At 36.2% G+C, this 14,109-nt stretch overlaps 1 protein-coding gene across 2 annotated transcripts in view; it reads left to right on the forward strand.

Moving 5' to 3' along the window:
• LOC576400 (ATP-binding cassette sub-family F member 1) overlaps positions 1 to 14,109 on the forward strand; it is a 21,112-nt gene continuing 7,003 nt past the window's right edge. For both annotated transcript variants that reach the window (XM_011681464.2, XM_030997824.1), the window contains exons 1-20: positions 1 to 38; positions 1,391 to 1,481; positions 2,091 to 2,221; positions 2,613 to 2,682; positions 3,803 to 3,952; positions 4,478 to 4,557; positions 5,577 to 5,687; positions 6,049 to 6,149; positions 6,891 to 6,976; positions 7,581 to 7,657; positions 8,132 to 8,194; positions 8,525 to 8,590; positions 9,476 to 9,558; positions 10,308 to 10,391; positions 10,938 to 11,026; positions 11,332 to 11,367; positions 11,874 to 11,935; positions 12,350 to 12,400; positions 12,797 to 12,971; positions 13,736 to 13,810. In XM_011681464.2, coding sequence (XP_011679766.2) covers positions 9 to 38; positions 1,391 to 1,481; positions 2,091 to 2,221; positions 2,613 to 2,682; positions 3,803 to 3,952; positions 4,478 to 4,557; positions 5,577 to 5,687; positions 6,049 to 6,149; positions 6,891 to 6,976; positions 7,581 to 7,657; positions 8,132 to 8,194; positions 8,525 to 8,590; positions 9,476 to 9,558; positions 10,308 to 10,391; positions 10,938 to 11,026; positions 11,332 to 11,367; positions 11,874 to 11,935; positions 12,350 to 12,400; positions 12,797 to 12,971; positions 13,736 to 13,810 — 1,711 coding nt within the window. In that variant the 5' untranslated portion in view covers positions 1 to 8. The remainder of the gene's footprint in view (positions 39 to 1,390; positions 1,482 to 2,090; positions 2,222 to 2,612; positions 2,683 to 3,802; positions 3,953 to 4,477; positions 4,558 to 5,576; positions 5,688 to 6,048; positions 6,150 to 6,890; positions 6,977 to 7,580; positions 7,658 to 8,131; positions 8,195 to 8,524; positions 8,591 to 9,475; positions 9,559 to 10,307; positions 10,392 to 10,937; positions 11,027 to 11,331; positions 11,368 to 11,873; positions 11,936 to 12,349; positions 12,401 to 12,796; positions 12,972 to 13,735; positions 13,811 to 14,109) is intronic.

Genomic DNA, 14,109 nt, shown 5'->3' on the forward strand with positions numbered 1-14,109 from the left:
ATGATCTCATGAACAAAATGAAACAAATGGATCTTGAGGTGAGTACAGAGACTATCAGTCAGGAAGCATTCTCAATATTCAAATTTAAATTAATATTATAGTATTAATGACTGCTTTGAGAGAAATAGTTGTTTTATTACGCTCAAGGGAAGGTTAGAATTGTGCTATTCCCCGAGGCTTGCCGAGGGGAATAGCCCAATTGTAACCTTCCCGAGAGCGTATGAAAACAACTATTTCTCGAATATTAAAGCAGTCATTAATACTTTTATATGCCGAAAAAAAATAGACTAAAAAATAAAAAATAAAAAATACTTTTTTTTTTTGGTCGAAGATGAGATTCGAACTCTTGCGTACAAAAGGTGATGTAACTAAAGTCAGCGCCTCAGACCTCTCGGCCATCGCGCGCTATTCACATGCTTGGCAGTTTTGTACAATATATACATTAAAATGGATTGAAACCGGCTTCGCGTGTGATGAATGCTTCGCAAAAGCTCCATATACGGACTCTTCTTTTACTTTTGCAATGCATATTGGCACGAACTTAGATCAAGATCTATCGGCAGATGTTGTTTTTTTGTTTTTGGAAGTTTATTTTCGTCTTCATGTCAACAATGCAAGATAAAATTGTCGGTAAGATCGATCGAGATTCAATTGTATTGAAATTACCGACCAATCCTTCGCACACATACGGTATCCTCCATCGCTCAAACCATTTTTTAACATGTAAACCTATGGGGTAACCATGGAGGCTGACCTATTTTTTTAATAACCATGGTTATTAAAAATATTGAAATGTTTTAAGCATGGTTACCGGGAATTTTACAGGAACAGTTGAAGTTTATGAATGCAATTCGACCAATCAGATGGCTGGATTTCTTAAGTGAGGTATATAATGTCTGATATATAAATATAACATACATGTCATATATGTATTCTACCAGTGAAGCCATTTGGGCTTTAAGGAAGCCATTTGTGTAGGGTTGACCTATGGGATTTATGGGGATGTCTGAGGGTGACTATTGAACTCAAGTATCTTGGTCTTATCTTGTACCACACTACCCTGTCATCTATGGCAGTTAACTGAAAACATATGGATTTCAAGTTTTAAACTAGTAATAATTAGTAATAATATTTAATATATTCATATTTTCCAAGTGTTCTTGATTTACCTCCTTTATACTTTGTGCATTGCTTTTCTGTTTTAGGATGCAATACTAGCATTTCTTAGGCAAATCATATTAATGTAGGCTGGCCTTCTCTTAATAATCCTTGGCGGGGTTTGCAGCCTTTGCTGCTACAAGTTTTAACATTAGTTGCTGGACTAAATAACAGCTGTAAAGGTTGCTTAATGTTTTTCTTTATTGCATGGTTTCATTTGTCTTGTTCTTAGGATGAAATGGAAGAAGATGAAGAGGAAGAAGAAGAGGTTCAAAAGAAGCAACCAAAAGGCAAGAAAGGAAAGAAGCAGGCACCCCAAAAAGGTAAGTCATACTTTTAAAGAATACTATCTAACATTTCAAGCCAGATGGTAACATAATACTTAGAAATTTCACCCTTTTTTTTTGGTATAAATAAAGATCCAATACAATATAAAAGGTATTCAATATAGTGCCTTTTCTTTACGGTTACGAAGCGCTGCACATTGCTCCACATGTTTGGGCCACTTAAAAAATAATATATCACTTTACAAAATGACCAGTTGAGCCAATGCAATCCAGTGTTCTTTAACAAAGTAAATGGCACTTAAGAAGCTCTTGATTTTTTCTTGAACACATGAATCTGTCTAGGCTAGCAGTAGGATATTAAAAGCTATCCTCTGTTGCAACTTTTGATAAATGTATCATGCTTTTCTTTTCGTCTGATGGAAAAATTGACATTATAATACATGTTTCATCGGAAAACATCTATATCTGTTTGAGGTAAATTTCTCTTATTCTCTTTTAACACTACAAAGTAAATTTAATTTCTAGCTATCTAACTTCCTTTCTAACACTTCAGATAAGATTTATCCATCTTTAAACAAAAAAAAATTTGTGACAACACCTTCTTGGGAAGTGTATAAATAATACATATTTCTTTTTTTGTTACAGTCTTTGCCCTCCAGGATGAAATGGAGAATGGTGATGATGAGGAGGAGGAAGATGATGCAGAGGAGACCCCAGCTCCATCAAAGAAAGAGGATGCTGCTCCAAAAGAAGTAACTCCTCCTGCTATCGCCAAGGTAATATCTCCATCATTATACTGTTTTGTCTATGAAAGAAATACCAGAGTAATTTTTACTGAAATGGGGGAAAATAGTTGAGATCTTTTAATGATGTTTAGAGATTTATCATGTACTGGGAACAGTGAGTGCCGGCAGGCAACAGTGATGCATTCAACTTTATTGAGCCCTGACCCATTTGTTTATGCTTTTTTTGAAATTTCTCCCCTTTGTCAGTACTCTTGAAATATGAAGGACCTGTTTAAATTGTACTAATCTGAGAACTTATTTGACTCCATGTTGGAGGATTGTCGTTTTGTTGTCAGCAGTTTGGTCTTTACCCACCAATGTTGAATAGTGAAATCCCGCAAAAGAAGAGTGAAAGAATTTTTGTTTTCTTTGTCTATTCCAGGATGAACCAGCAGAAGTTGAGGAACCAGCTCCCAGTAATGTGAAGAAAGACAAGAAAAAGAAAAAGAAAGGTTAGTCTATCCAAATAGGCTAGACAAATAAACTATATGAACATGTTACATCATGATACTAATGATGGTGCTAGCAGGGCTACCAAATGTTAAGCTATGGTCACAACCCCAAAAAGTGGCCTGCTCGGCAGCCAGGCGGCTTGTTTTTAGCCAATTTTGCTTGGGCATTGCTCGGTCGCCGCTGAAATTTTAGCACGGACTTAAAATTTGGCGGCGCCTGCTCACTTTTCACTCACCGCCCAAAATATGGGCGGTCCCCGGCCGGGCACTGACCTAATCCAGCGTTCGCCATCGAGCGATTTAGGTTAAAAAATCGAAGCCGCTAGGTCAAAGGCTGCAGAGCGGTCAAAGCCTGGTCGCCGCTGGGAGATCCTTCGGTCCTGGGCGGCGAGTTCAAAATCGGTGGCAGCCTTTGACCTAGCTGCTTCGTTTTTTTACCTAAATCGCTCTTCGGCGAACGCTCAATTAGGTCGGTGTCCGGGCACCAAGCTTATTTTGGTGCCACGCCAATCAGACGGCTCAGGAATCTGTGGGTCATCAGTCGGTCACTGCTGGGACGCCGCCCGGAGAAGCTCCCGATTTCGCCCAGTTTTTACCTAAAATCGACCAGCAACCGACGTGAAATTGACAGGGCGATGCTTCCAGCGGCGACCGAGCAGGCTACAAATCAGTCGGTCGCTGCTCTGAGTTGTGACCATAGCTTAATGCAACAAGGAAAAAAGTTTGTTTTTATAAACAATTAAAAATAACTTTTTAACCTACGAAAACAGAAGCTGTCAAGTACCAAATAGAGTAAAAGTTATCATTCTGAGCCATGTAACAGAAAGATAAGTCAGCAATCGATTGCTAATCTTTGTTGACATGTTTTATTTCTTCCCACTAAAATGGCATTTTTTCGACAATAATGTTGACAAAAAGCTTCCAATATCACTTGCTTTTCAAAGTGACCATGATGTTCAATCAATTAATCTTATAATCAATTGCTAAGCTTTGTTTTACAGGACCCATGGCTGACTATTCCCTAATATTCTATGAATCCCTTTTATTTCTAGGCCGCTTTGTTTTACAGGACCCATGTCTGACCATTCCCTAATATTCTATGAATCTCTTTTATTTCTAGGTCGCTTTGATTTCCTTGAGGAGGTACAGGACGAGGTGGAAGAGGAGAAGAAGGTGGAAGAGAAGAAGATTAAACCATCTAAACAAGAAGAAGATGATGACGAGGATGATGAATCAAAGGAGGAGGAACTACAATTCTCTTATATGGACGGTATGTTCTATTGTAAGGGTTATTAAGTAGTGACCCTGCCTTGGGCCACATGGGTGCTTGTAAAATGATTTCAAATTAAAAAAAACAAAAGCAGTTGCTTATATCCTGTTTTTGCTATTAACGGATGCATTACAAATATTACTGACTCTTAATATTACTAAATGTCTCCCTCTTATTTTTTGTTTGCACTTAATTCTCACAACCTTTTAGGTTTTTAATTATTTTCATGTTTTTGTGATATAGTTCATAGTTTCATCAATCAATTTCTCTAGCTCTCCTGCTTTTTACTCAAAGTAACTAGCTATCGCGGTTTGATTACCCTCTAATTGTACAGCATATTTCGATATGTAGGTGGAAAATGTGCAATATGAAACAAATTTTAATGATGATGATTATTATTATTCTAATTATTTGTATTATTATCATTATTACTATTGTTATTATAATTATTACTATTGTTATTATTATCATTATTATTACTGTCAACACTGTCATCATCTTCTTTATTATGTAATAACTTTCCAGGAGAAGATGTAGCTCCCAAAGAGGAGGAGAAAGGAGCTAAGAAGATGAGCAGAAAGGAGATGAAGAGACAGAAAAAAAAGGTTTGTAATAAACACGTCTTTACATATTTCTGTCCTACCTTGCAGAGAAGAAGCAAGCTTTTCAAATTTGTTTAAAATTGATGACGAGACCTGTAATGCAGTAATGCAACCCTTATTGATATGTATAATACAAAGCAGCAGTTACAGAATGAGGTATTTTTATTTAATTAGCTTTTTTTGCCAATATCGTCAATGATTTTGAAATATTTCTGTTTATATTTAATAAGAAAACTGTGAAAGTATGGTTGGTGCATAATGAGTCTGATCAGTAGAGTCAGTCAGAATTCTGTTTATATTTGTTTAGCTTTGACTTAGATTATCTTTCCCAAATGGCATTTTGTATGCACAACATTGAACATAATGTCCTTGCCTTGTTGTCCCTTTTCCCCAATCATTAATTTTTTTTTTGGTAATCTATCACATGAAGTGCTGCAAGCTTCTTCAGACCTTCATCGTAGCTGCCACTGTTGCTGATCCATACAACGATGTAGTAGACTGGAATTGTAAACAGAGCACAACAGAGCGGCCATGAACAGATAGACTTGGCCAAGCATACTATTTCTTTAACATGCAATCCTTTTCTACCACATTGTGCTGCATCTGCAACACTGCCAGCTATGATAAAGGTCTGGAGAAACTTGCAGCACAGAAAGTAAAAGCTAACAAATTAGAGTAGGTCATTTTTTTTATGGAGAGTGGGAAAAGAGTAATTTCTCAATGTAACATCACCAATAAGTTGAAGCTCTTACCATAAGTGATATTCAGTGAAACTTGTCTATAAAGACCACCAAAGAGAGACAAGAAAAGTGGTCTTTATAGGTAGGTGATCTCAGGTACAGGGCCCTTTAGAACATGTTTAAATGAGAAGTCATTTTCAATGGAAACGAAAAATTTGGTCTTTGGAAACAGGTGGTCTTTATAGACAGGTGGTCACTAAAGCTGGTTTGACTGTATTAGTAAAATCCTAGTTGAATAAGATGATAGTGGTTTAATATGAATTGCTTCTCCATCTCCTTCAGGAGCAAATGAAACTGGAGCTGCTTGAAGATGGAGACCTGTCTAACTTCTCTCTGTCTCAACAAGCAACTAACGTCAAAGGAGCTGCCCTGGAGAACGCTAAAGATATCAAGGTAAGAACTGTAAAACAAGGAGGATTCAGGCACATGAAATGTTTGCGGAATTCTAGTGGTAAAGATTCATGAAAGTTTCATGCCGCACATTAATTGAATCCTACAGACACAGCACTGAATGAGTGAGACTCGCTAAGTTTCTTGCAAAGCATTACCGTAAACAGTGATGTATTCTACCCTCCACTTTAGGCTGAAAAGATAGGGCTTTACAATGGCTTTAACAAATTCTCCAGACTTGCTTGTACTATAATGAATCGTGAATTCTTCATTTTCACTGTAAAACCATAGCCAAGAAATATTAGCTCTCTACATTGCATATGATTTGATTTGAATCAGATCTTTGTGGGTTTTTTATATACAGGTTGAGAAATTCTCTATTTCTGCTGCTGGCAAGGCACTGTTTGTGAACGCATCACTTACCATCGCTCAGAGCCGGCGCTATGGCCTAGTAGGACCCAATGGGTAAGTCTTAATTAATTATCTTTGTCAACGTGACAGATAAAATTTATGACCGATGTCAACAGCATGATCAGTAAACTTCATATGCAACAACAAGTTACAAGTTCCTGCCACTGCAGTGAGCCTACTGCAGCATAACAATTATCCCCCAAACATTGTAATAGCAAAAATTGCGTATCACAATTGGAACAGACATTTTTATTCAGAATTTGGATATATATGTTCACTTTATTCCATTGTATTTTTTAAAGGAATTAACAGTTAGATATTGTCAGAATCTTTGTTGATATGTCTTTCTCCCTCCAAAATGGTATTTTGTTGACAATATTGTAGAAAAAGCTTGCAGAATCACAAGTGAGTCTCGTGATCATAGGGGAAGTTTGCCTTCTGACGGAAAGAAAAAAAACAACAGGATTGTGAACAAAAAGCTTTCAATTGTAGGGGTCTACATAATGTGTAATTTGATTTTTGTTTGTTACCAACATTTAGCATGCATGGCTTCATCTACTCCTGTGGACTTTTTTTGAGTCGAATGATTCTTCCAACATCTGAACATGTGAGAATGTGGGATACAAAGTAAAATAGGAGTGACTTTTAAGAAGTTTGACAGATCCATCATTATCTGACACTAGACCAACAGCCTCTTTTGTCTCATTTGATAGTGGTTATAAAAATTGGTAAAATTAAATGAAATAATCATTTTGATATAAATGTACTCTTTGATCTCTTTTCTTGAAAATACAGGATGGGGAAAACAACTCTCCTTTCACATATAGCAGGAAGGAAATTAGCGATACCACCCAATATAGATGTGCTTTTATGTGAACAGGGTAAGTGAGATAGTTGGTGACAAAAATGTATATATATTGCTTTAGGTGAAATGGAAGATATGATTCAATTTTTTCACCCTCTAAGATCTGAAAATACGTGAATCTTATTTTTTGAGCAAGAAGGCAAATTATTTACTTGTAAGATTTTACAAATAAGATTAACCAATAGCACTTCAGAGATTCCTTAATTTCTAAATTAATCAGTTTTCCCTCAAATTGGCAAGGATTAATCTTATTTCCCACTCTTTTAGATTGAAGGAAAAAAATGTTTTTTGAATGAACCAATGTGAAATTGCAAAAGTGTACCGAAAAGTTGTCAATTTGTATATGATTTTATATTTCACACCGCATTGCCAATTTAGAAGCTTTAATGACTGTTTTGCTCTTAGTTGAAAAAAGCCAAACTTACTGCATTGAAAATGGACTAAAAATTTTTGTTAATGATTTGTGTTCTTTCTGCTCATATATAATGTATATTTCCTAGCATTCTGGATCAAAAGATAATGTAAAAACATCCCTAAAAGGAGACACTGTACAGCTGTGTTAATGAAGAAGGATAAGCCTGGCTTATCTTATGGTATTGTTTGATGTTTGAACTGTATAGATGTGAAAGCTGATGACACCCCTGCCTTCCTAGCTGTATTGAATGCTGATAAGAAGAGATTAGCACTGCTAAAGGAGGTGAGTAGAGGCTCCTTCAGATATGGCACAGCTAAACTGCAGCAGTTTTTTTATGATTGGCTTGATTGACATACTAAAAGACCATTGCGAAATTTTGTGCCTGTTGCCTAAAACATTTCTTGAAAAGGTAAATGCTCTTTTTGCAGTTACCGTACTGTGTTTTCCTTTGATAATAAAGTTTTTAATGAGCATGTGAAGACTTGCAGCACTTTGTAATTGCTTGAATAGGGAGGTTTATCAGAAATATAGGCTGTCTTCCCAGATTGTTTGGATTTTGCAGTGAAAGAAATACACAACTCATGCTTTAATTTTACTATTGCTTGTGTGATTATTGTTATTATTGTTAGGTGGAAATAGTTGTACTATGAGAGACATCTTGGTGTGTCAAAACAAATTTGTGTTTCAGAGCGAAGAAAATGTTTATGTGTGAAATCCTAACATTGTCTGTTTTTTTCGCTTATGTCTTATTTTCAGGAAAAAGAATTATTAGAAGAAAATGAGAGAGGTGACCATTCCAAGTCAGAAAGACTGAAAGAGGTATTGTACCACAACATATTAATAGTACATTATAGAAATGTTTGCATTGTGCAGTTAATCTGGTATCAGTAACAAAACAATGAATATGTAATTAGTGAAGTAAAATCATTGGTACATTTATGTAGATACACAAGCTTTTAATAAGAAAGTCTCTTTGTGGCATGTTTGTTGGCATGATTATTTAAAAATGGCCGTCATCCTTGTTCTAAATGGCCTTGTTAAATTTTATAGCGCTAAAGTTTTTCCTATGATTACAATTTTTTTCTAAGAATTTGACAAAAAATGTCCCCAATCTCGTTGAACGTGTATTTTGTATTCCTCTATCTGTAGGTTTATGAGGAAATGGAGGTCATTGGAGTAGCATCTGCTGAGGCTCGAGTCAGAAGAATTCTTGCTGTAAGTATGACAAACATGTAATAGTTTGGATCATACATAGTCAACCTTTGTCCTGCTCCCATCACTGTTTTTTGGGAATTGTCAGATGGGAATAACGGATATTTGCTTCTGCCCACCGATAAGCCCTACAGACCAAACTCATTAAAGCCTATCTGTACTAGTTTACAGAAGGGATTAGACTACCCTGCAAGGTCACTGACAGGTGGTTATCTCATCAAATCAGCTCTCACTTAATATAAGAAAAAGAGGATCATGGGGGACCAATGGTCACCGATTAGGTATTATTTGCTATATAGAGGGCGCAATTAGCTATAAGTAGTGCAGTGGGGCTTCAAATGTAGCTCTTGGTTACGCAGAAAAGTTCGAGCATACATTGTTTCAAAAAAGAAATGCATTTTCTATGCCTGTAAATAAGTGTAATTGTTTGCTATTTCTTTCTCTCTCTCTCTCTCGTACGACCATTCGGTACAATGGTCTGAAAATCAGACTATTACTTACTGGCTCTATAGCATAGTCGATTCGACAACTAATAGTCGCTATTTTTCCACTTACAGACATTTTCAAGCCCCCCCCCTTTTTTTTTAGGGAAGTTCTAAATTAGTATTATCTTTCAAATACAAGGACCACCTCCTTTCTGGCTGCTACCAGCATTAGCAATTTCCTTTGTATTATTCATGTGTGTAAATTGATTCTGTGTATTTCTGTGTTTATCTATGTTATGTTTATCTTTGTATACTGCTTTTGTTTTACCCTGTATGTTTTTTATTGCTTGGCAAAATAAATTGAATTGAATTGAATTGGAATTTAACCTTTTCATTTTTTTTGCCTGCAAATGGGACATAGTACCTTTAATACCATCCTTCCTCTTGCTCTTCCATCTTGCAGGGTCTAAGTTTCACACCCGACATGCAGAAGAAACCAACCAAGGATTTCTCTGGAGGATGGAGGATGCGTGTATCACTTGCAAGGTATTAAACCAGAACTATCATCATCGTGATAAAGAATGGTCGTATAAACTATGTGATCTTTTAAAATAGTCCAAGTCTATCTTACTCCTTAGCTTGAAGGATTGATTTTTAGGTTCTGTTCTAGGCACTTATCGTTCAATGATTAATTTTGAAGAGAAAAACTGCCCTGAGAAAACCCTCAAATCTTTTTGGGCGTAGTCTTGAACATCCCATATTTCTGTAAGTGGAAGACACAGGATACATGTAGTTTCAGATTAGAGGAGAACACTCAATTATGATTGTTCAGTGCCATTTATATGACTGTCTTCTACTTGACTGTGATTTCAATGCAATGGTAGTAGAAGTGTGTCGTAGTTGAGTGGCCTAATCACTTGACTGGGAATGCAAAGGTTGCGGGTTCGATCCCCAGGACGGCACTGATGTCCTTGAGCAAGGCATTGTATCTACATTGTTCCATTTAACAACCGGGTGTTCTTCATAATGGGGAACGTCAATGTGATTGAATTAACATGTGCACACCTCTCAAAAGGGAGCAGAGAGTGTGCTGTGTAAAGTGCAGGATCGTAACAGAATCCAGTGACCGGGGTAATGATACTTTAACAGAGCTTTGGTGGGTTAGGTACCCTGTAACTAGTATAGAGCTTTATAAAAAGGGGTTATTATTATCAATGCTACTAAATTTTCAGTAAATATTTATTGATCGCTTCATTCAGTATGGTTGAATTTTGTTCATTTTTACTGCCTTTCAGAGCTCTTTTCATGGAACCAACTCTTCTCTTACTTGATGAACCTACAAATCATCTCGACCTCAATGCTGTCATCTGGCTTAACAGGTAAGTCTGATTAGTATTCTGTTCCAAAGTTTACATATTAACACTATTTCATGTTAATTGATAGTCTTTTATCATGAGGCCTTTGTCATTTGCAGGAGGAAGGTTTGTATTAAAGGAGAGAGAAAGAGAGAGAGAGAGAGAGAAAAAAAGAGAGAGAGAGAGAGAGAGAGAGAGAGAGAGAGAGAGAGAGAGAGAGAGAGAGAGAGAGAGAGAGAGAGGGGAATGTTTATTCAATTTGTTCAGATACCTTCTTGTATCCTAATTTAAAGAATAATTATTCATCTAATTGATTCATGAAATACAGTGTTATGTCATCTGTTTGGAGCCAGAAGGGCATTAACTCATATACTTTAACACAGAGTTAACACCCTTCTAGCTCTGCCCAGATGATGTATGATTTTAAGCAAGTCTATGTGATGCACTTCATATGCTGGAGGCTTGTTCAAGTTATTTGTTTATTTTTAGCTGCTGCTGGTTATTAATCTATCTCTCTAATAATTGATACTATTGATTTTTTTTCTTTCTTCTTGTTCTTCTTCTTTACAGTTACCTTCAATCTTGGAAGAAGACACTCCTTATAGTTTCTCACGACCAGACATTTTTAGACGAAGTGTGTACTGATATCATTCACTTAGGTATGCATTTCATATATTTGTTAACTAAACATTAGATTGCCCGATTTTGTGATTCTCTCTTTAATGAGCTTCAGCGCTCAAAATGCTAGTTTTCTGTATCCCTTGCACTTTGGCCGTTGAACTGTAGTACTCCATGCAGTGAAACAGACATTGGATCACAATTGTATCATTTTACAAAGACTTGATAACATTTTATATTGCATTGATATGTTGTATTGTCTAGTTGCAGTAAAGGTACTGCCATGATGCATTGAATGTGATTTAATACTAATACTATCTTATCACAATTGTCATTTTCCCCACAGATATGCAGAAATTACAATACTACAAAGGAAATTACAGTAAGTAGAGATGTGATTTAAGTTTAATAATGTACTGTATGTTATTTGTTAAAAATATGGGGGGTCTCATGTGTATAGGTATGAAGGAGAAGGAGGAGGAGAAGAAATAGAAGAAAAAAGAAAGAAGCAAATACATCGGAGACCATGATAACTAAATTGTTAAATAAATTAATTGAAGTTTCTAATTGCACATGTACAGTAGAGTCATGGGGGAAATTGTTATATTCGATATAAATGAATGGATGAATTTATATCATTTCCTGAAACAAAAATGAAGCTTATTATTGACCAGGGATATGAGGCCACAAAAAACTGAAATAACTAATGAAAATGTTCCCTGAGGCTCCCTGAAATTTCATATAAATGTGATATTTGTAAAGACTTCTTAAAATACATAAAAATATACACTGTGATATCTTCTACAAGGGGCCTCCGTTTAACTCCTATCCAAGGGATGAAGTGTTTTCCTCTGTAACCAAGTCTGCATTGTTTGTTTTCTCTCTTAGATACATTCAAGAAAATGCTGGGCCAGAAGAGGAAAGAACAGATGAAAGACTATGAGAAACAGGTAAGAAAAGATCATCCCGGCTCAATCTTCTCTTTTGTCTGCAATTTCTTTATCACAAAGAGCAGATCACATTTATAATCCTTTAATTCCTGAAATTGCTGAAATTTGGAAAATTCAGCACAGTTTATTGTGAATTGAATCATATTATATTGAGCTTTTAATATGCAATAATTGTAGAGGTGTCGTAGTGGAGTAGTTTAATCATGTGACTGGAAAGCAAAAGAGCAGAGTAAATCCGCACTACACTTGTGAAATTGGTCTTGACTTAGCATGCACGTATAGCATAAGACTGTGGACTGATATTTGGGGAGTTACAAACTACAGGTGAAATTGAAAGGCAATAGATTTTATATGACTCCATTTTACACCATTTATCAACCAGTGTTATTTGTTTCATTCATATTTCTTGTACAGGAAAAGCTGTTGAAGAGTTTGAAAAGTCATGGCAAGTCCACAAAAGCTGCTGTAAGTATTTCCTTTCATGAACTATTCATCTATCTACCTACCTATCTTTCTATCATCTATCTATCTATCTGTGTATCCATCCATCTATCATCTAACTATTGACTTAATGAAATAAACTATAGGAGAAAGAGACACAGTCTTATTAAAAGAACATGAATTAGAATGCAGAGAGGAAAGGATGATCTCCAATGTTCTCTCCTTCTATTTATCCACCCTTCTACCTATCTAGCTTGATGTCACATAATTTGTCTCATTTATAGGAGAAATAGACACGTAGCCAGCAGAATGGGAGGAGAGAGAGTAAGAGGAAAGGGGGCCCTCGATTTCCTATCTGTCACCATCTGCCTTTCTACAATATATCAATCTATCGAGATGATGCCATTTATCTATTTGCAGGAGAAAGAGACGCGTGGCCAGCAAAAGAGGAGGAACGACAAGGGTAAGAAGAAAGGAGATCCTACGGACGAGGATGTAGGGCCGCAGGAGCTTCTCAAGAGACCTAAAGAATACGTTGTGAAATTCACCCTCCCGAACCCTCCTAGCCTGAGTCCGCCCATCCTAGGAATATATGGTGAGTTTCCAAAGCCTCAAAGCACAGAAAAATGTTTATTTAAAGATGAAGTTGAGTTCTGGTCATGCGATTGCATTGTGAAAGAAACAGTGTGAAATCGACCAGAAAAGGTTGATCATCTAGCATATAAGAATTTGTGTGTATTGCAAGGTTCTGGAATCATCAAAATGATAAGAAATTTGGCCAAGGTTTGGTAAAGTTACAAACACTGTACACAGAAAGATGTAGATGGGACTACACAAACACGTGGCATAAAAATCCTACCCTGGAGTTTTACGATGTTACATGACATATTTAGAATATGAAGGCATTTGAAGAGGCATGCTTTTCAGGGAACATGTCTTATCTGATGTTCTTCCACACTTGCATGATAAGAATGATAATGCTCATAAATTATTTTTCACCTCTTCCCAGAACTCAACCTTCTCTTTAATGTACAAATGTGAAAGAAAATAGTGAAAATTGATTGAAAAATTGCCAATTTGTAACAAAAGTAGTGTTTATATTTCTTACACTGTGTTGCCAATTAAGAGACATTAATGATTAGTTACTATAAAATCGCTCTTATTAAAAAATGGCACGACATACTGCATTTGAAATCGACCAAAAGATTTCTGTAATTTTTTTGCCTTTTCTGTTCATGTACAATGTGTAATTCTTAGCATTCTGGATCAAAAGATAATGCAAACATGTCACTAAAAGGAGACACTGTACAGCTATGGAGTATGGGTTAATGGTTACAATTTTTCTCATCTTCTATCTAGGTGTTACCTTTGGTTATCCTAACCAGCCCAAGTTATTTGTTGACTGTGACTTTGGTGTGGACTTGGCATCAAGAGGTAAGTTTGTCAGCTCTGTAATTGTTAATTTATCCCTATCCTACTTAAGGTGCTCTCTGACCTCACTGATATTGATAACGATAAATCGATCCCGAATCGCTCTTTTGTTGTTTATATCATAAACGAAATGGAAATCGCTTTTGCAGTTTGGACCTCAATGATATCAGTTAATAAGCATCCCACAATGATTTTATCACATTGTAGGGATCACTTGGCCACTGATTCTGTTAGGATAGCCCTCAACGATGATATCTGTGAGCCAGTTCTTGCACTCTTTCTATGTGGCCGCTGTTATCGTT

This window comes from Strongylocentrotus purpuratus, unplaced genomic scaffold, assembly GCF_000002235.5.
Source record: "Strongylocentrotus purpuratus isolate Spur 01 unplaced genomic scaffold, Spur_5.0 spur5_scaffold_4, whole genome shotgun sequence".
Classification (NCBI taxonomy): Eukaryota; Metazoa; Echinodermata; class Echinoidea; order Camarodonta; family Strongylocentrotidae; genus Strongylocentrotus; species Strongylocentrotus purpuratus.